This window comes from Athene noctua, chromosome 19 (assembly GCF_965140245.1).
Source record: "Athene noctua chromosome 19, bAthNoc1.hap1.1, whole genome shotgun sequence".
NCBI lineage: Eukaryota > Metazoa > Chordata > Aves > Strigiformes > Strigidae > Athene > Athene noctua.
The window spans coordinates 1,145,971-1,170,270 of record NC_134055.1 but is presented as its reverse complement, the minus strand read 5'-3'; the positions used below and the strand labels follow the sequence as shown (position 1 = coordinate 1,170,270).

General features: G+C 41.2%; 1 protein-coding gene across 14 annotated transcripts in view; it reads right to left on the bottom strand.

Moving 5' to 3' along the window:
* Positions 1–24,300, bottom strand: part of LYRM9 (LYR motif containing 9) — a 49,258-nt gene continuing 24,958 nt past the window's right edge. For 5 of the 14 annotated variants that reach the window (XM_074923051.1, XM_074923049.1, XM_074923047.1 and 2 more), the window contains exons 3-7: positions 19,623–19,671; positions 19,179–19,241; positions 10,010–10,150; positions 9,207–9,299; positions 6,935–8,000 (exon numbers count right to left, since the gene is read on the bottom strand). In XM_074923051.1, the coding sequence (XP_074779152.1) occupies positions 7,983–8,000; positions 9,207–9,299; positions 10,010–10,135 (237 nt within the window). In that variant the 5' untranslated portion in view covers positions 10,136–10,150; positions 19,179–19,241; positions 19,623–19,671 and the 3' untranslated portion in view covers positions 6,935–7,982. The other 9 variants (XR_012634866.1, XM_074923050.1, XM_074923052.1 and 6 more) reach the window with 9 other exon arrangements.

The following is a 24,300-nucleotide window of genomic DNA, read 5'->3' as shown; positions in this document are numbered from 1 at the left end:
AGAGGACAGCCTTTGAAGCTGCATTTTGAAGGGGGAACATCACCTGGGAGTTTGAAAAGTCACTTATTAAAAGAAATATGTGAGATAACATGTACTAATGCAGACAGATTCTAGAAAGCGATGGATGGCTTTATGAAGCGGGTTAAGTCATAGGATTTAACCCATAATAAGCAGCTCTAGCACAAACATCAAAGGATTGTTACAGATTAATTAGCAGGTGCTATTATTATCCGTAACAATTTTTGTCTCTATTCCTAGAAGGATAAGATGCAAACTAATCACTTCATGCAGTCTAAATGCTTCATCTAACTATTGCACTAAGGGGGTTTTTGAACAACAGCCACCAAAACAGAACAACTGATGCAGACTGTGTACTTTACTTGTTAAATGCCAGAAATCGTAAGATTTTTGGTCAAAAGTATGTTCATGCCTCATCTTGTTTTTATAATGATTAGTTTTGGCTTAGTCATCTGAGACCTGGCAGGAGGGAACGTAAAGGGGAATTTTCTGTGACTTTACAACACTGTCGGTAGGGTTAAGCAGCTCAAGAGAGCTCTCTGACCAGCACAAGCTGAATAACATGTTATTTTCCTTCCCTCTTCTCACGTACCAGGTTCTGAGACTTTTACAGTCTGAGAATTCTCTAAAAGAACACGTTGTTCATCTTCCTAGAAGGGCTTTTGGGGATCAATATCTCCCGTATTTCCAGGAAGAGTCAAACCCCTCATCCAACATAACATCTCTGATCCTGATTTCCTCTCATGTTTTTGCTTTTAAAATCCCATTGCTTTTCAATGGAAAAAGCAAATCTGCATGTATGAAAGACAGATGACTACCACCCTGAAATGACTTCCGAGTGGCAAGAGATAAATCCTCACAGTTAACAATATCTTGATTTAGTGGAATGACCGTATCAGGAAAGATTGTTTCACAAGTACATAATGATAGACCCAAAATTTCTGCCCACGCAAGGGCTGACAGCTCTGGATAAGGAACTCGGTTCATGCATGATTTTGGGAGGTTTTTGTAATAAGTTCCTCCTCTCAGATCAGTTCCTACCCACTTAAATGATCATTTTGCAAAAAAAACCCACCCCACCCTAGCTCTGATTAAGTAGAAGTGAACACATGATGGAGACTGAGTGATCACTTCCATCAGAGTATTATTCAAGGTCAGCACTGATACACACAAACGAGCACAGTACAAACTAATGCTCAGCAATCCATCAACTGGTTTTTAAAAAGACTGCAGGTTTTAAGATTGATAAAGTTGAAAACGAGAAAAAGGGAATGTAGCTCTTTAGCACAGAAGGCAGCAGCATGACATTTAATGTTTACTTTTCCAAAACAGCATATGAGCATGGGAAATGAAAGCAACTTATTAGTGGTCAAAAAAACCTTCGAATCCTCTTTATGCCTTCTCCTTAGGGAGCAGTTGTAACTAGGAGTAATGCTTTTGCTTCCTTGAAGCAAAATTCATCCTCCACATTAGTCCCACCTGTTGGACTTAGCCCCTCTGGATTACCGCAGAGACTATGTTTTGTAAAACTGAGTAAACAAAACTGTTTCATTTTTAATTCTGGTAAACGTGATTGAGCACAGTACATTTCTCTAAGTATTCAAGGTAGTGAAAAGTGGTGTAAGATGGTGACTGCTCCCTGAGGTACGTACGAGTCTTTCCCTCGGATTTCGGCAGCTTTGGCTCAGAAGCCATGAACAGCATGAAGGGTAAACGTCCTGGGAAGCAATTGTCTAGAGCACTTTTGTTCTTAGAGACCAAGACAGACTTTGACAGAGCAGCCGTTGCGCTTCCCAGCTTTCCTTCTAACAGACAGTCCCTATGAATTCCAGAGATTCGAGTGCTAGAGAGTTCTACAGAGCAGAGTTACATAATTATGATCTGTGATTTCTTTCAGATACTTAAAAAATTGAAAACACTTACTAAATAGTAAATAAAAAAAATCCCTCCCACACATAGCACAATGAAGTCAGCTGAGTAGTTTCAGTACGGTGCCCAATCTGTTCCTTTTAAAGCATCTTTGTTAGATGAAAGAGGTTACGGTTCTGTTCCTCTCCCAACCAGACATGTATTTCATTCAAGTTATTTTTTAATGCTAAACACCACTCACACTATGTACAGTCTCTGTGTTATTACATCAGCTATAAACCCTGCAGCTTTGCTTATGAATTAACTTTGAGGATAATGAACAAGTTACAGAAGGCAGGGATTGGCTCTTCGCCTCTTAAATTTCATAACACACACTGGATGCCTTTTCACTGCATTTAATCAATTAGAAATTACCAGACTTGGTTTAGTGCAACTGTGAAATCCCATAGGCTGGATTATATGTCCATGGGAGCAGAATTTGGAGATCTCTATATTTTAAAACTGTGCTTCTGAAATAATTGTAAAATGATCATCACCATTTTAGTACCTTCCTAATTTGGAGTCATGCAAGTAAGGGAATAACCATCTTACTGCTACTTGCCAACAGCGTCCCAGCCAGTGAGAGGTGCTCTGTGCGCTGACATCAGGCTAAAGGAAGGTGAGGGACACAACACGGAGAAGGAGCGAATAAGTATGTGAGAGAATCAGGGATGTTAAGAGCTCTCATTGGTTCTTAAAAAACCAAACAGTACTGAGATGCACTATAAGCTGTTGTGGACTCTTGTCTTGCCCATGACAACCCAACTGTCACCTGTGGTTTAAGTATGCATCACTAAGCAGTGCACCAGAGACCCTTCCATGTAACCCAAGTGGACAAGACAGAACATGCAATACCAGTCCAGGGAAGTGATCTTATCTTCCTGAGGTTACACAGCACCACAGTGAAATGTGTAAGACTATCGCCAAGTATAAATTTTTAAGGTCTCCTAACTTAAGCGCCTAAAAGCAATCTGAGGGTTACTTTTGAAAATCTTGGCCATAAATCTGCAACCTACCCTGTGAGATACTTCCAGCTAAGAGAGCGCAAACTCCACAGAGCTCTTCAGGGAGGGAAGTCTCCAAGACCCAACAGGTGTCTGCTTTCTGCACTGTAAACTCGGGTTAAACACACCATTTTGTGAATTCTAGGAAGAGGATTTCAAAAAAGACAAAATAAAAGAGAAAGCAGTCTTTTGCAGTTTCACAATTATGGAAAAAGAAATACTCTATTTTTAGCCATGAAGAGTCAGTCCTCGGATTGGCGAGTGCCAGGGAGGTGTCTCCAGCAAATACAGCCTTTGCCTGTGTCCACCGTCATGACGTAGTATTTTCCAGATTACTAACTTCTGTTTGACATTTGTTTTGAAACACACAATTTTCCTTGTTCCTTGTTTCATACCATCTGAGATACGGCTGACTTTGTGGATAAAATGACTGTTGAGAAAATTAAAGGGAATGAGAAAGTCCCAGATCCTGTGTAATGTTACCTAACACAGAACAAGAGTCAACACAATCAATTGCAAGAATTTATTGTCAATCCTGTAATCTTTTAAAGTCAATTCTGTAAAATGGCAGGAAATATTAATCAGAACATCAACATTTTTAAACTTCTTTCAAGAAGGATACCAGAGACTGTGCAAAAAATAAGCTGTAATAATAAGAGGACATAAAGTGCACCATTTTTTTAAACAGATGAAGCTGAAACCCCAGCAGAAGGAAACACACAGGTAACGACAGGCAGTTCAACCTAATGTTGGGAGCAGTGGCTGAAAGAAAATATTTCATAGAAGGTAGTGAGGCACCCAAAGCTGTCTCAGAAGTTACTGATAAAAAAAAAAATTAAATAAATCCAGTTAATCCTTTCCAAAATGGATTCACGCAGAACAGGAAGGCAGATTCTTCTGGGGGAAAAGGCACCCAGGTTGATAGGCTACAGAACAGAGAAGGGAAGTTAACTTCTTCGGCCTCTCAGATCATAGGTAAGGACAATAAACAGCAGTTGCAGACCTGTCCTCTTCCTAATCCCCCAGTGTACGTGTGCAGGATTACTCCCTTCAGTGCAGTGTCAGGGACCTCTCCAATCAGTGCTAAACACAAACACCGTTAAGCTCTTAGCTCCAAGTGACAGAAGCCTCTGTTTCTAAACTTTTAAAAGCTATTTTAAATACCAAACACAACTGTGAGGAAAACAGAAAATATTCTTCAAAGAGCAGGTTTTTTTTTAAAAAGTTAATGTGTCTGCCCTGATTAATCACAAGCTGAAAGGAATACTTGACGACTAGTGTGTACTTCAGTTAACACTATTTCATAAAACCTGGCTCGACACAAGATAAATTAATCAAATAATACAAAAGTTGAAAGATGCGCCAGCTGGCTCATGCTCAAGAAGAAATACATCACCTCCGAACGGTGGGAGCGACTGCCGCAAAGCAGCCGAGCAAGCGGGCAGCACGGAGCAGCGTCCAGCCCCTCCTGTGGTACTGACCCGCTTTAGGACACGGTTCTTGGCAAAGAGACTCCTCACACATTTCAAATAAACATGTGCTAGCTTGGGCGACACTGGCGGATGCTGCATTGTGGAGCACAAAGCTCTACAGTTTAAGGTCAAGGGCTCATAACGGATGGACATTAGGGCACTGGATGTCTAACAGTCGCTGTGCTGCCTGCCCGGTTTGCATCAAAGCTTTACAGGGAGGCACAATCTGTAATGCCAAGTTCAAAGCTATTCACATAAGAAACTCCCCTAAAAAAAGAGATCACAGTGAATATTGTTTCTCAGAAATAGCGTGTGTGCTTGTTCTTTATAGTATCGCAGTAAAGATCACTTCCTTATGACATTTGAAAACGAGCCAAACACCACAGAAGAGATGGGCTTTGTTTAGCATCAAATTCTTAAGCTCACGTGTCTCCAAACAAAAAAGCAGTACCTGTGACATAACGAACCGAAAGAAAAAGAGTTTACAAAGTGCTAAAGAATGTTTTGCAAAATATTCAATTATTGACAAATGGTGCTAGGCAAAGCCTGGCTTGGGCTGGAAGAATTCTACTCAGTACCCACAGGGCTCAGATGACTTTCAGTGGCAAGAGTGAATTGAAATCAGTAACACTTCTGACATAAGAATGCGACAGAAATATGTACGTCTCTAACCACGCGCAGCGCAGAATACTATCCTGTATTTTACATAAACCACAAATCACAATCTTTCCCACACCAAAACCTGATATAAACAAATTAAAAAAAAAAAAAAAGAAGAAATGTTTTCGCTAAACAGAAAGCTTCTATGTGAGGCTCCAAGACTGGTGATAACACAAGTAGATTCTTTTAAATTTATCTGTGGGCTTAAGAGCAAGAACGTATACACTGAACAAAACCCATTGACTAACCTACTGCCACTGTTCCAGCCTTTCTAGGTGTGTTACTCCCATATTCGTATTGCACAGATTATTTACACACGACTTCAGCTTTTGGTTCCCAGTGTTACATCTATATAGAAAGTATAGCACCAAGTCTGGTTCTGTCCTCAGACTGAACGTTGCTAAGTCTATAACCTGGAGCTAACGACTAAGAAACGTTTTCTCATTTTCCTTAGCTTAAGTGTGATCTAAACAATCTGTTTCTCCATACTTCAAGAGTTACAAGCATAATCCCAACCTATTAAAAAAGTCTCCCAACCGTCTTTTCCTTGTTCTAATGCTTGTCTTGCACAAGCAGCCTCCTATGAAGCCCTCTCTCTAGATTAACCGAGTTGCCTGTACACAACCTTTGTTCCGCTCAACTCCTCGGTCTAGAGGAGGTCTTAAAAGTCACTGACTCAAGGTCTTACAGTAACCAGCTGCAAAACTGTTGTTTACCCAAATGTATTAACTACATTCTGGAGTGTAAAACCCTCAGGCTAACAAATGGCCAGGTGATACTATTCCTCACTGCGGGTGATGCTGGTAACCGAGTGGTTACAATGGGAGTGCTTACCAGTGGGCCACGAAAAACTGGGGCTTTGGCATGACCTTCTGACAAGCCCTTCACCATTCAATTATTGCAGATACTTATCAACAGTCCATTACTTACCAGAACTGGCATGATATACAAGTACTGAAATGAGGAACTCATTTGAAATGAGTAAAAAGAAACTAAACCCTATGAATAGAATAGGCTTGTCCCTTTTTATTGACATTACCCTTTGTTGCCTCCACAGTTTAGTGAGCACTGTCAGCTTTTTTCGTTTAAAGTTTGAAACTTCTCCACACTAGAGATCAAATATGTAACAGAACTGGAGTACAGCACGGGCCACCTGTTTGCTGTTCTTGATTACAAGTAGCACATTCAAATATCCACTACCAAATTTGCTTCAGCTTTTTTATTGCAGTGTTCAGTTTAACACTGGATATTCCTTGTCAAGGCTGAAGTTTCCTATGCTCTACCTTGCATCAAATTATTTTGAAAGTTTTAACCAGAATGGCTGTACTTTCAAAAAAATATATTTAAGTAGAAGGATGAGTGGCTTTCCTCACAGAAGAAAAACTTACACCTACTTTGTTGAGAAATTCTATTGCCTGAAATCAAGCAGAAGGATGGCCCCCGCATAATACCTGAGCATCTCCTGATGCACCTGTCAGAAAAGAATTTGAGGGAGAGAAAGAAATGTAGAGAGACATGATGAGAGAGAACAGAATTAAGGAATATGTAGAACAAGAACAAAAGCTGAGGGTGTATAAGGTGACATGAAAGGTGTAGGACTAGAGAAAGGAACAATAGTGGTGATGGCAGAAGAAAGAATAAGAGGGCAGGAATTCTTGAAGAGGGGAGTTTAGGATTAGCAGAAGAAATTTTTTGATACGATACTTTGTGGTATAAATACCTGTGGCCCCCGTTTCTTTTATAGCACTTGTCAAATTCTTCTCAACTAATTTGAGCTAGGATTTTCTTTTTGTTTCTTTCATGGATGAATGAAAAAAAAAAAACAAAAAAACCAAAAGAAAATCTGAAGCCTAATAAGAGATCTGCCTTAGCACTTGAGTTCTATTTTGGCAGGTGAGGAAGCTCAACAATTCGGAAACAGTAAAAAAACCCCAACTCCCGGAGACTGAGGACTTCGGGTACGCGTCGCAGCATGCACTGCCACCTCGAGGCATAAAGTTAGAACACAGCTAAAAGCAAAGGTCACGTTTCAAAAGGAGACTCTTTTACCCCCAAATTAATTTTATTTAAGATAGCTAGTATTTCTATTGAGTTTTCCCTGGCAAAATTCTATTAGGGCATCGAAAAGACGGTCTTTTAAAAAAAAGGACACGGACTCCCATTTAAAGGTCATTTACTGTATGTTCCAAAGAGTTGTGAAGGCCTTTATGGCTGTCCAACATGGCACATTTCAGTGATTATACTGATATACAGTGAATATATATATATTCAGTGATTCAGTGCACAAAATCTGTCTTTTTCTGGAGAGCTGAGAGATCGGGGGGACAGGCACCCATCTTTAAATAAGAAAAGGCAACCAAGTTCAAGTGCAAACCCACAGGGTAGAATGAAAGTACGGCCGTAGCACTGCCAGGCGAGTGGAAAATACTGTGGTTCAAGTCTGAGATGGGCTTAAAGTTCTGGTGGGTAAGTTCTCCACGCAGTAGCCTATGCTTTTGTGTCTGCTGCTAGATAAAAACCAGGCCTGTGCTCTGGTCATTCCTCTGCCTCACTCTGAAAACGTAATTTATGCTCCTGACGGAGGATGATCCGACATAACAGACTTAAATCCACTGTTACTTACGCAGAAGACCCTTGCCACTGAATACCCTGCACAATAAGCTTAGACGAGTTTGGGCTTTAAGCTACAGTTTGTGATTAAACAAACTAATACTTTGAACCTAGACTGTGCCTTTTAATCTACAGACTCAAATAGCTTCAGAAATAGGAATTTAGCTTCATGACATCCCAATGAGATATAAATTACTGTATTTGTATTATCTAAGAGAAAACTCCAGGCAATAACTATAATATAGTACTAGGCTTGACTGCAAGTCCTCTAAGGATGTTTACCAATGACATTGTCTTCATCATTCCTCTTCTACTCCCGTTTTTTATACTAAAAAAAGAAAAAAAAAAAGAAAATAATTTGTGGGAAAGAGCGCATAACTAAAAACGACAGTTCATACGGACAAGGATTTACAACCCTCTTCACGATTTACATAAAATTATCTTGGTTTCCTTTAAGTTAGATTGAAATTTGATAGGCTTTCTCTCCACAATATAAAATAATGCTTCTTGGCAGGCACTGTGAGTCTGATCCTCCTCTCACACAGTTCAATTACCAGTCTTCCAATGAAGCAGACTACAATCTCTGCAGCAGAATCAGAATGAAGCTTTTCATAATTGTAGGGAGAATAAAATCAGATTCAGGCACAGACAGTTATTTACTAGGCTGTAACTGCTGGGATTTGGCTACTGCCATAATTTTATAATCTATGACTAATCTGTGCTTGCTCCTGTAACAATTCTCATTTGGATTTCATGGACCGGCAGAGAGGAAGACTTAACAGTCATTTAGTAAATTAAATCACAGATATTTAGAGCAAGCTGAACTTTTGACTTGTTTCATTATACTCTGAGAAATCCACGACAACATATCATGCTCCCCAACCGGATTTAAACCCAAGGAAGTACAGGTGACACTCAGCTGCCTAATGGTAAACAATCTTCATTCTTTTATCTAAGAAACCCGTTTGAGTGGTATCTCTCAGCGCTGAGAGTGAAGAGGCACATCTGCTGGGTGCCGACTACGGCACGAGTAATCCAATTACAACAATTTTGCCACTATGCTGTCTAACCCTGATCTGCACAGCGACAGGCAAGATAGGAGAAAAAAGGTAAATCCTCCTGGGAGCTTACATAAACTGACGAAGAGAGGACAGGTCCCTGCTAGGAGAGCAGCTGATGCAGATCAACAGACTGAAGCTTGCAGAATATTGTAGGTTTGTTTGGGTTTTTTTTATTACAGAGTTATACTAGCCACTGCTGCTGAAATTTCACAGAATCTTCATGGAAACAAAGATTTAAACAGAGACTAACTTAAAGCATCACTGGTTTTAAAAAATACATGTAAGTTTATATTGACAAAGGAGAACTTCTGAAGCAGAATGATCACAATCATAAATCCCTAGTGGCTAGGTAGTTCCTTTCACCCAGACACTGCAGGACAGTGGACCGGTTTACTGTTCCTAACTTGCTTTCTGATGTTTCCTTCTTTGATTTGAACTGAGAGTGTGAAATTTAGACAATCTGACGCACTTACTTTATTCATAACCCAGTCAGCATCTTCAATGGCTCTCTTAATAATCTGCTGGATTCGCTCAGGATCGTCTTCATCAGCATGAACTTTGAAGCTCTGCAACATTCAGAGAATCACACTGACTAACCGACTTAACACAAGGGTTGTCACAACAAGGATCACTTAAATCTCAAAGAAAATATTTGCTGCAAAACAAACTGTTGATCTGAAAAGGTAAAAATACACATTGTGCCTCCTGGCTGTGCTATTGTCCTAGCAAGTCTAGTCAAATTTAATTTCATATTAAGTATTTTACTCCTTTCATACATCATCAGCAAAAAACCCCCAGAGAATTTCAATTCAAAACAACTGAAATTGTCTGGTATGCTAAAACTAGACAGAGACAGGACAACAGGTATGATCAAAGGCATGAAATTACTTCCATATGAACAATTAGATGAGAGTTACCCAGCTGGGGGGGTTAGGGGCAGGATATAGATAGTAAAAATTGACAAGGAACCAATAAGTTTCACCATAAAAGACGTGTTTAGGTGAGTAAGGAATGATTGTTCACCCTCTTGACTAACACAAGAATTAGAGATGAAGGCCGAGGAAAATAGAAGGTTTCAGATTCAAAGCAAACAAAGAAATGCTCCTTCACATACTCCCAGTATAATCCTGGAAATCCACTAATGGTTCAAGTGCAGAAGAATAATTTTTTAAGTGCCAGGAGTTATAAAAAGTTGGTTCGAACTGTAGGAGAAGAAAAAAACAAAACCACCCCGCAACACTCAATTCCACCAGCAGAAAAGAAGTCTGCTTCTCACCTGCCTGACCGCATGTCTGTAATGCTGACGAATATTCTCTTCGGGAAGTTGCTTACAGCACCGAAGCAGGTAACGATATAACTGCAAAGAGTTCTGGACTAATTCAGCGTTCGGCAGTGGGGCCATGATCAAGGTTCTTTGCTGTTGAAAATAAAAAAAAAAAAAAAAAAAAAAAATCACAGATCAAAACACCTATTGAACCTTACTGAAAAACACAGCAATAAAAGTGTGAAGTAATTTTACCACAATGAAAACCGGGCCAGCAAATCAAGGTTTAGCAGCATAACTCGAAGAAACTTTAGAAGAAAACACAATACGAAATGAATCCGAACTTGCTCAGTTTATAGACAGATGGGGGTTAGATGTCATCGATCAAGGTGTTAAAATACAAAAGCATGCAGTTCATGCAAGACTTGATCACAGTGATATTAAGGTGTATTGCAGTATTGCATTTTGTCCTAGTTTTAAAAGACCCACAGCGTAAGCTGCGATAAGGACACAGAGCAGTATCACAGCCCCAGGGGACTTATCTCCTTGATAAGCCACAATTCCTGGACTCATTCAAGCTTCCAGTGCTCGAGCATCCTTAGGAGCCCCCCCTCACCGAGGACACTCAGAGTTACTACAAAAGGTGCTGGAATTTAACAATATTTCCTAGTACTGTCATTCTCAAGAATATCTTGTGAACTGGCCTATGAATGTCAGGCTTTAACTTGGAATAAGGTGTATAAATACAGGAGAAGACAGGCAAAAATATTGATAGTTTTGAAGTCTTTCATTATTTTTTTTTTGGTAACAGCAACAGGAAAAGAACAAATCTAACAAGTTTCACCTCTATAACTACACTTACATATTGTAACAGTAAGTCCATCCAAGCTATATAAAGTGCTAATCAAATACTGTAAGTGACTTGTCATTTAACAGATGGTTACCATCTGCAGAGAGCTAAATTAACATTTGGAGAAAAAGCACTTTTACATCATTACTCTTAAGAATAAAGATAATAAATAACTGAATAATGAAGTAGGTGTAGGGCATTATTTTAGCACCCGTTATGATACTTACTCATAATTTGGAGTATTTTTTCCGTTTTTCTTAAGTAATTTAAGTCCTTTGGCCAAATTTATTTCAAAACAGAACACTGGGCTATTGCATGCCTGGGCTGGGTATCTGCATAGACTAGCTCTTCTTGCAGTGGCGAAAATCTCCTCACTATGTACCTATAAAATGCCCAACATCATGGGATATGCATGACTGTAATCTGTATTTTCGGTAAAACAAAATTCCACCTCAGTCTATCACTAAGTAGATATAAATTAGCATCCCTCTGTATCAGTAACAAGAGTTATGCTGATTTACAGTGGCAGAGGTCACTGCAAATCTTTAGTATTTTAGGCACTAAAAGTATTCTTCTATGTGAAGAAAACGAAGGAATTCAAAGACAAAAATGCAGAATGTGCCTTATTCTTGAGGGATGGGCCTCCACAACATCGCTTTACTCATGGCACAAAGCCACGGTGCAAAGTTGTATCTGAGCACCTCATTATTTTTTCTGTCCAGTACTGAAAGATGGGGTGAAATCCATGCTGTGCTGATTTTTTGATCCTATCTTCTGTGAAAAACAACATCTTGTAAAACTAGAGGGAGCTGTTCCTGTGGCAGAGCTTCTCGTCCTTGCAATATTAGCATTATTAACTGTATGGGAATCGTGCCCATACCCTTCAGTCGAGGATTCAGGCTCTGTCATGGTAGGTTTCTATATATACATACATGTCTAATGAACAAGTTTCTGCCACAAAGAATTTACAAGGCAGACTAATGACAAGTCATAAGATGAGGCAGAACAAGGCAGATGAGCCAAACAGGTGGGATGGGAATGGGGAGGAGGTGACAGTAATATGAGCCTGGTTTTGTGTAGACTAATAGAGCACACAATATAGCTCACCACCTGCTTAGCTGAGAGCAACAGGCAAGTTTTATAACACTATTTTTTAAGGACCCGCAGAAATATAGTGAGTCACAGCTGATGGGTGTTATGGAAGCCCCTAAGAAAGGTTCTGATGGCACCAGAAAAAGCTTTTCTATCCTCCAAGGGAAAAAGATGACTGTCTGAAGGAAGTGCTTAACAGGGTTACCATCTCATGAGCTGATGATGTAAATTATTAAAACTAATTCTAAGATATACGATAGGATTAATAGGCATAAACCTTTGAAGAACATGTGTCAGGATCCCTTTCCTGCTTATTCATACCGACAGCTTTCCTTACATCTGAAATGGCTTCTGCATAGTTCAGTTGTGACTTTACCCAAAATCCTTTTAGCAACACTTCCAGCGAGCAGAGCCCTTTCGACAAACAGTACAAGACAAATACTGATCACAGCGACCGACTCCCTAGTGGAAAATAACCATAAAAGTCACAAAAAAATCCCAATTTGATGGTCATTACCAATAGGCCACATTTTTTGTGACTGCGATGAACTGAAGGACCCATGTATGGTGCTGTTTGACCTGACTCCGTTGTAATAAAAAACCCTAAACAGCCAAAAAAAGGCTGTTGGACCCCAAGCTCTGTAGACACGACTACAATGGCTGTGATGACTTTCTGTTGGAGCTAACACAACACAGCTTGGCAACTACCTGCACAAGATTCAGTCTGGTCACTTCTTTAATTAATCCTAGGTTAATGACTACCCGTTCAGGGGGTCTTGGACAGAAAAGCTGCCAAGGCCATTCCCAGCATGGATAAATGGGGGATGTCAATGTCAAATACGGCAAATGGACATCCTGTTGTTTTGCATTGTGCTGGTAGTGCCCCATCCGGTGCAAGAAGGATTAACACACATCATGAAAAGACAAAAGATGGATCAAATTTATCATTTAAGATAACAATTTAGATGTGGTTGTTATTACTGAAGTCTGGAATAAATCTTGGGAACGGAAATGGTATAACCCTTAGGAAAGATTCCATGGACAAGATGCCAAAAGGAGCATTTCCGATTTTTAGTTACAGGTAACAGAAGCAGATGATGTTGACTGGAGCAAATTTTCAAACACCCCCCTCTCTCAACACAGTTGAGCGTGATATCATGAGGTCTTGCGGGCAAGAAAAAATCTTAATTAGTTGGTTCCTGGATTCTGTCATCATAACCTTTACCCTCTGCCAGTTATCCCTTCCTCCCACAACTGCCATGCCGCAACAAAGGCAACTCTGCACCCGCCTGACAGGTCAGTGAGGGGTCAGTAAAGCAGAGTCCCATCTTCCTCTAGTGTCTAAAACTGACCAGTGGTTTCCTGCACTTTGAGCTTCATGGGGTGTGTCTGCCTTTGAATACTTGATATGTTCTATCAGTAAAGCACAAGAGGTGAGGTAAGACTTCACAATGACCCCTCCTGAGAATTATTCACAGCCAAAATATGGTTTCCATTAGCTTTCACGAACAATTAGAAAACCATTCTTCCATCACAAGGGCAATAAGTTGGCTCTATACTGCTACAATCTTTTGATTCTGCTTGTTTGATTCCAGTTCTGGGTTTTTTCATATTTGTTTAATAAAAGCCATTTGGCCTCACACACTACAGGAATTGGGTCCTTTCCAAAAAAAACATATGTAGGGCAGAAAGATGTTACAAAAATTCAGAAATATAGACCAAGAGCTGACTTTTCAAAATGGCTTCAGTCTGACTTGTCCAATTGCTAGCTCACTTTCCAAGCACTCAAGACATGCTAATTATGGCTGTACCTAAACAATTCAGCTTAAAATACAGATCAGAATACCCCCAGGCTTCAAAATGTTCATATCTTGTTTTCTCTAAAATATCATTTTCTCTTTGCAATGAAACCTATGCTGGGCATCAGCTCCGTGCATTTTTTGGTTTGGATTCATTTCACTTTGGCATTTGAGCACAGGGGGTGACCGTACTCTCAATAACCAGTAGATATTCCTGCATTTCCACTCCAACCAGTAGAAGGATAAGCAGCTCCAAAATGTAACTCAAATAATATACAGACCAAATTACTCCCTGCCCTCCTCTCCACTGAACACTGAAGGAGTAGCAAAACAAAAGTTATAATATGGATCCTGCAGTTACGCGCCTAAATTAGATAGCATGATTCCAAGTCTGTGTCCTATTTTGAAAACAGAAATGTAATCACAGAATGGTTTGGGTTGGAAGGGACCTTTAAAGATCATCTAGTCCAGCCCCCCTGCCACGGGCAGGGTCAGGCTGCTCGAAGCCCCTCCTGCCCTGATGGGGCTTTGAACTCTTCCAATGACGGGGCAATAACACAACATCAGATAACATCAAATATCGTAAGAGCTCCGTTCAGAGTGGCTCCCCCTTTTGTTCAGGCACCCTGAACGCCTCAGGGCAGAGCAGCCTGTCTGACTTGCCAAGTGCTGAAGGTCTCCCAGGCAGGTGCGTGTGCGGGCTGTTACTGTGCTACCTGCAACACGGGGTTCAACCCCCGGGCTTCTCCTCCAGCAGAGCCAGCTGAGGGCATCCTTCCAGCACACGCCTCGCACTCCACCCTTGGTATCACTCTCAGCACCAACTCACTTCCTCAACCCCTTTTCTAAAGTTGTTTTCTTAGGAACCTTTCTAATACAAACGGACTTTCAGATCGATTCTGGTCCCCTCCCCTTCAGTTTCTCCCTTCACTCAGGCCAGTGATCTCTGTAACCCCCTACAATGTGTCACAAATGAAACTCTGAAAATCATCTTCTTTTGTTATGCAAATGCCTCTGCTTTCCTTTCCTGCTTAGGATATTTAGTTTCACCTGACATCTGGCTCCCTCTCCCCTACCATTTACACTGAACTTTCAGTGTCCAACTGGTACTACCTTCTTAAAGTATTTTGGGGTTGCCCAAAAATACTTTAATAAAAAGTATACTTTAATAAAAATACTTGCCAAAAAACTGGTATGACCTTCTTATTTTGGGGTTGCCAATTTATACCACCTGTTGTAAGAAGCATTTACTATACAAACATCGTGCTAAATCCCCTCCTCCAGTTTTCCCCTGGCACTTAGCACTGCAGGTAACAAAAACGAGAACAATATATGTAGACTGAGAAATATTCCTGACACATACTGACAGTTCAAGGGATTCTGTCACAACAATATTCAGTTTATAGAAGGAGATGTCAATGTTTGTCTCTTTCAGAGGAACTGGTATATTTTTTAGCAATATCTAGATTTACTTCTCCTTCATAACAAGAAGTTAAAGAACACAGTAACATACATGTTGCCTTTCCTTGGTAGCCTTGAATTTTTCACCATATGAAATGACACGGCGGAAACAAGACCTTTTCAGTAAAGGCTGCATGCCCTCTATGTATCTAACGATATTTCTCTGCTTTATCAACACGTTTGAACAAGAACTGCCTGAACAGATACAGCCGTAAAAAGAAGGAAAATGCAAAAACCAGAAGACAGCTACAAGGCATGCCAGAAAAGAAAAGCACGCCATGTTAATGGCCCAGTGATTGTCAAGGAGCTTTATCTGTCAGCCTTTTACAGCGATCAATCAAGTCACTTTTCGAAAGAATAAAGCACCTTCTAGAGTCTGTTACAAAAGATTACTGAAGTGTAAGGATTACTATTTAGAGGTGTTGCACCCACAGACATCTATCTAGCTTTTTAAATGTATTTCTGAATCTTCTATTACCATGCCCTGAGTGTCTTCCAGCGTCTGAGAGCGACACGAGAACACGGCTCCGAGACTGCAGACTGCTCTCGTCACGAGGAAACAGGGCACAGGAATTAACTTACTAGAGCAGCTTCACATGGGCTATCTGGGGCTCCAACCAATGTTTTCCTTTTCTCCTCCCTTCAGCAGCAGTCGTACATATTCCCAACTCTGAAATTCAAGCTGTAATACAGCTATTTTTTTGTTTAGCACCCAAATGTTGAATTGGGCAATTCACAACCAAGAATATCTGAAGTCACTGGATTTCTTTGCTGTGCCCCAGAGCCCAGGACTGGACACGGGGAGCAACGCTGCCACGGTCAGCAGGGGACAGAGGCTCTCCCCAGGGTACAGAAAGGGTCTGCAGGGGAACAACCCTCCCTCACCGGCCTCGTGCAAAGGCTGGGCACTCCCCATCACTATACGGGTAAACTAAATGCCACAATTTGAATACATGGCACTTCTGTTCTTAAATTAGTCTGGTCTCCTGGGAGTACAGCGTCTCAAAACACTAATAACCACAGGAGAAGTGGATATTTGAAAATAAAGGATGAACTCTATAAAAACCCCAGCTTAAATGGCTTTTGACATTATCATAATTTTTGTATTCTCCATGCAGAAGAGGTTTTTTGGGGTTTTTTTTAATCTTTCATGTAATATGTACAAACATAAATAACAATAAGACAAAAAATACACTCATTCCATAACCCCAAGTGTAGACCAAGTTGGGATCTGGGTATTATATCTCAAATTAGGCTTTCCTGAAATAAAAAAAAAAAGAGTATCTGTGAAATATCAAAATTCCCTTAATGAAATGCATTTATGGAAGGAAAAAATTGCTACAGTAGCAAGTCCTACTTCTTGAAATGATAAAGCCACATACATGTTAAAGATATGAGATGAAAAGCTGAATTTACCTCAGTGATAGGCTACTGTCATCACTGACTGTGACTTATCAACACACAAGTAGGGCTACAAGGGAGCAAAACACATCTGTGCACCTCGATGTAAACTAACCCCTCACTCCACTCTGTGGCTGAATAAAATATGTCCTGGGTTTATACTCCACTGTCTGACCTCAGTGAAAATTAGAACTGGGCACAGGATTCAACTTGTTACTTACACAGAACCTGTGGGAATATGGGTTTTTATCATCCAGTACCGAAATCTAGAATATGCAGTTGGATTCAAGTTGATCTGAACCTAAACTTAACACACAGGTTTTTTGGGCTAGATCCTTGGCTGGCAAGACTTGGTATAGTTCCACTGACCCCAAGAAACTGACCCTGTATTCCACAGACTCCCACTAAATACAGTGAAACATCCCAGTTCAATACAGATCCCAGAAATATATTTTGGGACTAGAGCCAATCTGTGAAGTTGTTTCTAGGCTTTGATGTGTAAACTCATCATATCTCATTGTGCTTTAATTAAACTTAAGTGGTGCAATAGATTTCCTGTCACAAAAGCAGAGATCCTTCATGTGTTGGGAATGTACAAGACAGCGTACTTCAGCATAAAGAAAAGCTGTGGGGGAGAGCAAGGAAGCAGTCACGTAAACATATGAATATGGAAGGATTAAACTGATCAATGGAATTGAAAATATCATTTCACTATAGATAATTAGGAATTTTCCACTGCAGTAATTTTTCATAGGAAAATGATGAGCTGTTGAATCCAAATCATGTGACAAATGCATTTACACTGATGAATTTTGGAAAAAATCTCCTTCACCTTCCCACAAGCACTGGACTTTAATAGATTTGAAGTTTTCACCGGGTCTTGTTATCAAATATATACTGTAAAAGGCTTCCCTACTGAAAGAAAAAAAATAAAATCCTGAGTTCTGACAGATTCATAGCTGCAAAAAGGCTACAAATTCTGTGACATGGACAGGCTTTGCAGGGAAGTTTATCACCAAAGGTCTGGATTTTTCTGAGCATGTAACTTCCGTGTTTGCATTTCCACAGCACGTGGAAAACTCGATGGCTATTTTGGTAAAAAGGCTGTTCAATGAGAACCAGTCTTATGACCTGACCTACTATTAAGTTCTAAGATAACGGAGCACTGCTTGAGTACAACTCGACAGTGAATAGATCCTGAAAACAGGTGAGGCTAATCTCTGCACTTGTACACCCCACAACATCAGAGAATTTGCCCAGTTACTACTGCAACTTCCCCCTAACTCGGCACAAAAAGGACAATGAAGCACAGTAGATTCTGCACTATTGCCTTTTGTTCTAAAAACATCCCCCCTCGAATCACACAAATGTTACCATTTTTATCTGCCAAGAAAAAAAAAAAAACCTTGACCTCACAAAATCTGGCTATAATCCTGACTAACAATGTAAATCTTCTGATAACTTAAATATCATGCATAGCACAACATACAAACTATCTAAACCAAGAACTGTTGAGTCAGAAATAAAATAATCTGCTAATTGTGCTTTTCTGGAATGGATGACAGTATAATGTCCTAATCAGAAGGCTGAAATCACATTTGCATTTAGATAAAGCCCTGTTTAAAAAGAGACAAGTATAAAAGGAGACACTGAGACTATTGTCGCATTTCTCCGCATTGCATAATCATTTACATTCCTGATAATGATATTCAGATAGCGAAGCAAAGGCTGACCAAAGCCAATTAATCTTGCACTCCGCATTAGCAAGCTTGTCAACTGACCCAGTGTATGGCTGAACCCCCAACGACACCGGGACGCCACGATGCTGCTGCTCTCAGATGGGGTTTTCTGCTGTTGTGACTGTTTTCCAAGTAAATCCCTACAGTTCAACAGTTAGAATCTGGATCCCTCTGGACTAGTTAAACGGCCACCAAAGCCAGGCTTCAGAGACAGGGAGTGTTAATTAAAGAACTGCAAGAGTTACCTGAGCTGTTGGTGTTTACAGGTTGGCTCCCCCTTCCCTCTCTCCCCCCACTATACAGGCTGGAGATGTGTTTTCTTATTACTTCAGAGTATTACACCTCTAGAAACCCAACTCGGGAATTTACGATTCCCTATCCTAGTCAAACCTCATGATCTTTCAAGTATTGATTTTACAGAATCCTAGTAAACCAGCACAGTAGCATTGTGTCCATTTATAACAATGAGGCACAAAGACAGGCCTGGATTTCACTCGTTTACAGGACACAAAGGTAGGCTGGCACGCTGCCCCGCCACCTCCCCGTGCTGAGGTGAGACGCTGCGCAGGGCGAAGGTGCCCAGCACCACCCAGGAGGCAGCGTTCAGCAGCAGGGTGCTGGGCTCCCACTGAGCGCCTCAGCATTCTGACCACTGCCCCATCTGTCACCGTAAACTTATCTTCACGATCTGCTCCTCTGCTGGGGAACGCTCTGCCACCGGCCGCTGCAGCCCACACAAAGCCAAGCACGCAGAGCAGCACTTGGAGGGGAAAGAAATCAAAAATGGGGAGATAGAACTGTCTGATACTATTGACTGTTCACTCTGTTACTGAACCTACCCGTGGGATCCAGAAGCTGGTCCCAGGGTTTGCAGCTGGCTCCAGGCTCTTGCTCCAGATTATCTGTTAGGGAAGTTGAACACACAGTTCAAAAATAAATTCCTCACAAAAACCCCAAACCCCATACTATCTCCCTGGCCGTTAGCAGGCTGTGTTCAGACTCAAACATAAAAATCACTGAGAAGTAGAGAGTGAATTTTTCAAATTAGTATTAAGCTAACCAACCCTATAAAAAAATTAATCAAAGGAAAACAAATGCAAAGCATCTACTGAGTACCATTAGTTTAGTTTCAATTAGGAAGATGCTTCAGAATATTGCCAGCAGTATAAGTACTCATAAAACAGCAGAAAAAATGGGCTGTTTTTTCAAACCTATGTGTGATTTTAGAAATCTTGGAAAATCAGTGTTGAACTCAGAACATCTTATACAGTTATCTTACTTACCTAAGGTGCCAAAATTATTTGTCCTTCTTTAAGTGTCCAATAACAGACTCTGCAAGAAAAAAAAAAAAATCACTAGTGAACTTACTATTAAAAATTCATAGCTGAGTTCTGTAACCTGACTCATTGTGCCTTTGCTGGACCTGCTTTTAATAGTATGACTACAGATTCCAAAAGTGGTATTTGTGCAAAATGAGATGGTAAAATTTTCTGCATAGGAAAGTAATAATCAAACTGCCAAAATAAGAATGAAATTGGAAGCCTCTTGAATCCTCTTTAACCACAAAACATCTTGGTTCATGTTTTGACATCAGTCCAGGAAGACACCCACGTGGCCTGTTGCTGCTCGGGAGGATTCTTACTCTTTTGTCTTAGTGCCTGGCTACATCAGTGCCCGCTTCCAGGTTTCACGGGTTCCCAGCTGGTAAATACAGGAGAGGCCTATGACTCCGGCCTCTAACCTCTCCAACACACTTACAGCTCCGCGGCAGAGTGGAGTGAACTAACTGCCCTGCCTGGTTATTCCGTGTCAGGTATTCCCGCGGGTCCCTAGGGGGTCGGAGGAGAGCGGCCAGCGCCGCGCTGGGGCCAGCTCCGCGGGTTCTGCTGCCCCAGGGAGGCCAGCAAACCTCCTCCCTCCCGAGTCACATTCTCTCACAGAGCCACGGAGCGTGTCACAGCCCTGGGCCACGGCCTGCCCCGCAGATATCCCCCTCCTCGTGTCTGGGTGAGCACGTACAATGCTGGAGTCACTTCCCAATAAACACATCTCTCCAGTACGCCGGGCTTTTATGAAGATCTGCTGCTCTGACGTGATCCCTTCTGACGAGTGCAGCCTGTCATTGTTGTGGATTTTGTCCTTTCTAAATATGATCTGTAAAGTCCTAATGCATGAGTGATGATAGCCGGTCCTGCTCTGTTCGCTTCTATTTCTGTTGTTCTCTGCTTTACGCTTTGCCTGCTGGGTGAAGCGGAGAAGCAGGGTCAACTGACAGCACAGGAGCAGCACAGCCCCGCAACGCAAAGTCAGCTTGACATAATATTAGTAAAACATACGGGGGATGAAGAACTGGCTAAGTGACAGATCTCCAACATCTGTTTGTTGACAAGGAATCGCCAGTGGTCGGACATCCCTCATACCGTTCTGTAGCATCAGTATTAGGCCTAACGCTACTCAACACTATCAGCAGTTGCCTCCCTGTAAATATAAAATCATAATTAGTAAAACTCAAGGAGGACAAAGATTGCTAAAGCTGTACACAATGACAACAGGGCAAGCTGAGAGAGCGTGGGACATTTCTGCATAAGCTGGGTCCAAAGTTGTGCTTTAATACACCTGAACATTACACAAGCAACTTGAAGTGCAGGTTATACTGACACAACAGGGAGCCACAGCCTAGAAGGAATGGTTCTGAAAAAAGCACTCGGTAGTCACACTGAACAAACAACTGAACAGCAGCTCCCAGTGTGCAAAAAAATAGTCGATAGAGTGATCCCTAAATGTATAAACAAGGAAACTATGATTAAAAGGAAAAAAGTAACTATCTCTCAAGCGGAATAGAGCTCCATTTTATTTTGCACATCCACATTTAAAAAAAAAAAAAAAAAAGAAAAGAGATGGGGTGCCACTACCATAGCAATACACCCAGCCCTCAACCTGCTACTGCAAGTCCACTGTAAAGGACAAAAAGGGAAGAGCTCCCCCCAGCTGAACCGTCCTGGCACTCAGCACGCAGCCCAGGACGCGTGCGAGTCCAACCCCAGTCGCCTGACTTAACGTGGAGTTTCCCAGCGCCGGTTTTAGCACCACGTTACACCGAGCCAATCTGTACAATCTGGTGGTTCTTCTGAAAATCCAGCAAGGTGTTGAACAAAGAGATCCGAGCACACCTGGTAGCTTAGCATGCTCAGCACATAAGAAATCCATATTTTCAGGCTCTGAGAAGCACAGTTTTTCAAAACACAATCTACTTTTGATCTGTATTTGCACTCTCTTTAGGATCCCTTTACTGCTGACAAGGTGTAAAGCAATTTGAAGGCAACTGGAAATCAGACCTATAATGCGTTTTTCTTAGGGTCTGAGTCAAAGCTTAAAAGATCTGTATGGTAAGGTAAAACTGAATACAGACGTAAATCAACAGTATTATAAACAGGCACAAAAGCTCTGGGGTTTGGCAATAAAAAGACATCAAGTTCTTGTCATGATGAAGACCACTTACATAAATCAACCAAAGCCACAGGGCAAATGTTTTACCTTACACTCCTGTTTGGTATCACAAAGCAGAGACATGCAATACATCAAGGACTGCAAATAAAACACCGAGACTTTTGCAATCTAACGCCGGTAAGGAAACATGCTGCCCACACTGAGGCCAGATTACCCTGTTTGGGATAATTAATAAGCATGCTCAGACTAATTAGAGTAATACTCTTTGGAGCGTGCTCACTAAACGTCAAGTTCAGGCAGCAGTGGGAGGGTAGGAATCTCCCTGGTTTAGGTGCAATTCAAACTTCTCTACTTAGTCTCTTCTGCCAATGACTTCTGGCTGAAAGAGAATTCTGAAAGGCAGAGTCTCCGAGCAACTCAATCTTCCCAGCTGTAAACTGCCCAGTTTAACTGCTGTCAGCAGGAATTCTGCTCTCAGTGGCCAAATCTGTAAGTATTTACCTTTGAGATCACACCTGAACATGAATTGAGTTATATCTTGGTGCCAGCAGCTTTAAAACAAGACTGCCTGTTCAGTCCCTCCTCTACTGCAAACACTGGATTCTGAAACGGTCCAGCGCTTGGTTCCAGCTTCGCAATCACGGCTTTCCCTACTAACTACCCTAACTAGATAGTTAGTAGAACAACTTTCTGGCTGGGCTTATGTTACCTTCTAAGACTTTTTCAAACATCAAATTTTGGAAAGCTTCCAGCTGGGCACAACACAAACTATCACAAATTTTGTTAAAGGATAGATACCCAGATGGCAGCATAAGGTATAAAAGGTCTTTTGAAGGGCACAAACATGCTGCCTGCGATTAATGAAAACATTAATGGATCATAGAAGCATGGGAAGAACAGAAAGTCTTACATAAGATTTTGTCACGGTTCTTAATTCAGGAAAGACTGAAACTGGTTAAAGTTCATCTTTATGCTTTAAGATAGGCTCATATTGCTCATGCAACTTTATCTTCTTTTTTTTTTTTAAAAAAAGCATGATGGTAAAAGCACATAATTCAAACGAGCAGCTATCACTTAGTGCAGAAATGGCCCTACTTAGGAAAGTGAAAGTACAGAAATATAATAGAAGGACAAAGTCATGGGGAAGTAAAGAGTCAGAATTTAAAAAAGCAAAAGAAGTCACTGTGACGCACACGACTGACTGAAGATTAATAAAAAATTGCTGATTTTTTTTTGAAAACAAGAACGCCTAAACGTGTACCTCAACGTTCCTTTAGATCACATCCAACCTACAAGGGAATCAAACCTGCAGTGTAACAGGGCTTTCCAGCACGACCTCTCGCGTTACCCATCCACGGCAGCACATCCCCTCCAGTCCTAACCACACACAGTAATCCCCAGACTAGTGACGATGGTGTTTGTATAATGCAGCCACAGTTCGCCCCGTAATCGTCCTTCCCAGTTTGCATCGTCCTTTACAGCAGCGTCAAGAACAACTTGCTGTCTCCTCATTTCAAACCCACACCTGCTGAAAGTTGGCATCTTCCAATCCCTTACTCTCAATCCCAGTAACAATCCGAGCCAAAGCCCTCCCTGGCACAGCCCCTGCCTGCGGCGGGTATCCCACGGGTGAAGTTGGCCCACCACATCTTGAACAAAACACATGCCTGTTCATGGGAGAAATGTTTATAAGCAGCAGCATTACAGAACATTTAAGTCTAGAAGTCTTTAGCCTCTTAAGGGGGATTTTAACTTGTGCAGTTCCCTAATCGGGGATTGTTACCATACCAACAGCTAATCATGTGGGCAGATGCCCGCCATATCTTAGGAACATTTCTGAAGTCTTAAAGGCCACATCTCAAGTTTCTCCAAAAAACTTTACTGCACTCTCCATGGCCTAGCCTAGCTCGAAGAGAATCTGTTTTATAAGAAAAACAAAGGAAAAGTCTGGCTAGCAACAAGATTATCACAAAGAAAGAGTTCCAAGTCCAACACCTGTTTTTAGAGAAAGGACACCGATCCCTGAAAAACCTCTGGTGGCTGCAGTGGGGTGCCACAAGGGAGAGCTCTTCACAAAGCCGGCGGTGATGCGAGGCTTGTACATTCTCCAGGCTTTGGAGGGTGAGAGCGCTATATGCCCCTCCCCATTCCTTCAGGGACCATTCTCCTCTACGAATTATAAAATACTGTTATTTTAGAAAGTTCTAAGATACTATTTTGAGATGAGAAGAAAAACATTAAAGAAACTCCGTCATCCATCCACCCTGTGTGAAAGAAGGCTCTTTGTCACCTGTTTGGATGGCAAAGTCGTGGACATGATTTAGATGAGAAGAGAAAACATATGTTGAGAACGTCCATGTTAGTAATACAACTTCCCTCATCCCCCTCCATCATTGCCTAAGTTTAAATGAACATCAGTTAAAGTAGTAAGATGAAAAAGCAAATATTTTTGAAAAAATTCTTACAAAATTGATAACTGCAGAGATAACTACAATTTAAAGCCACTGTTGTCTA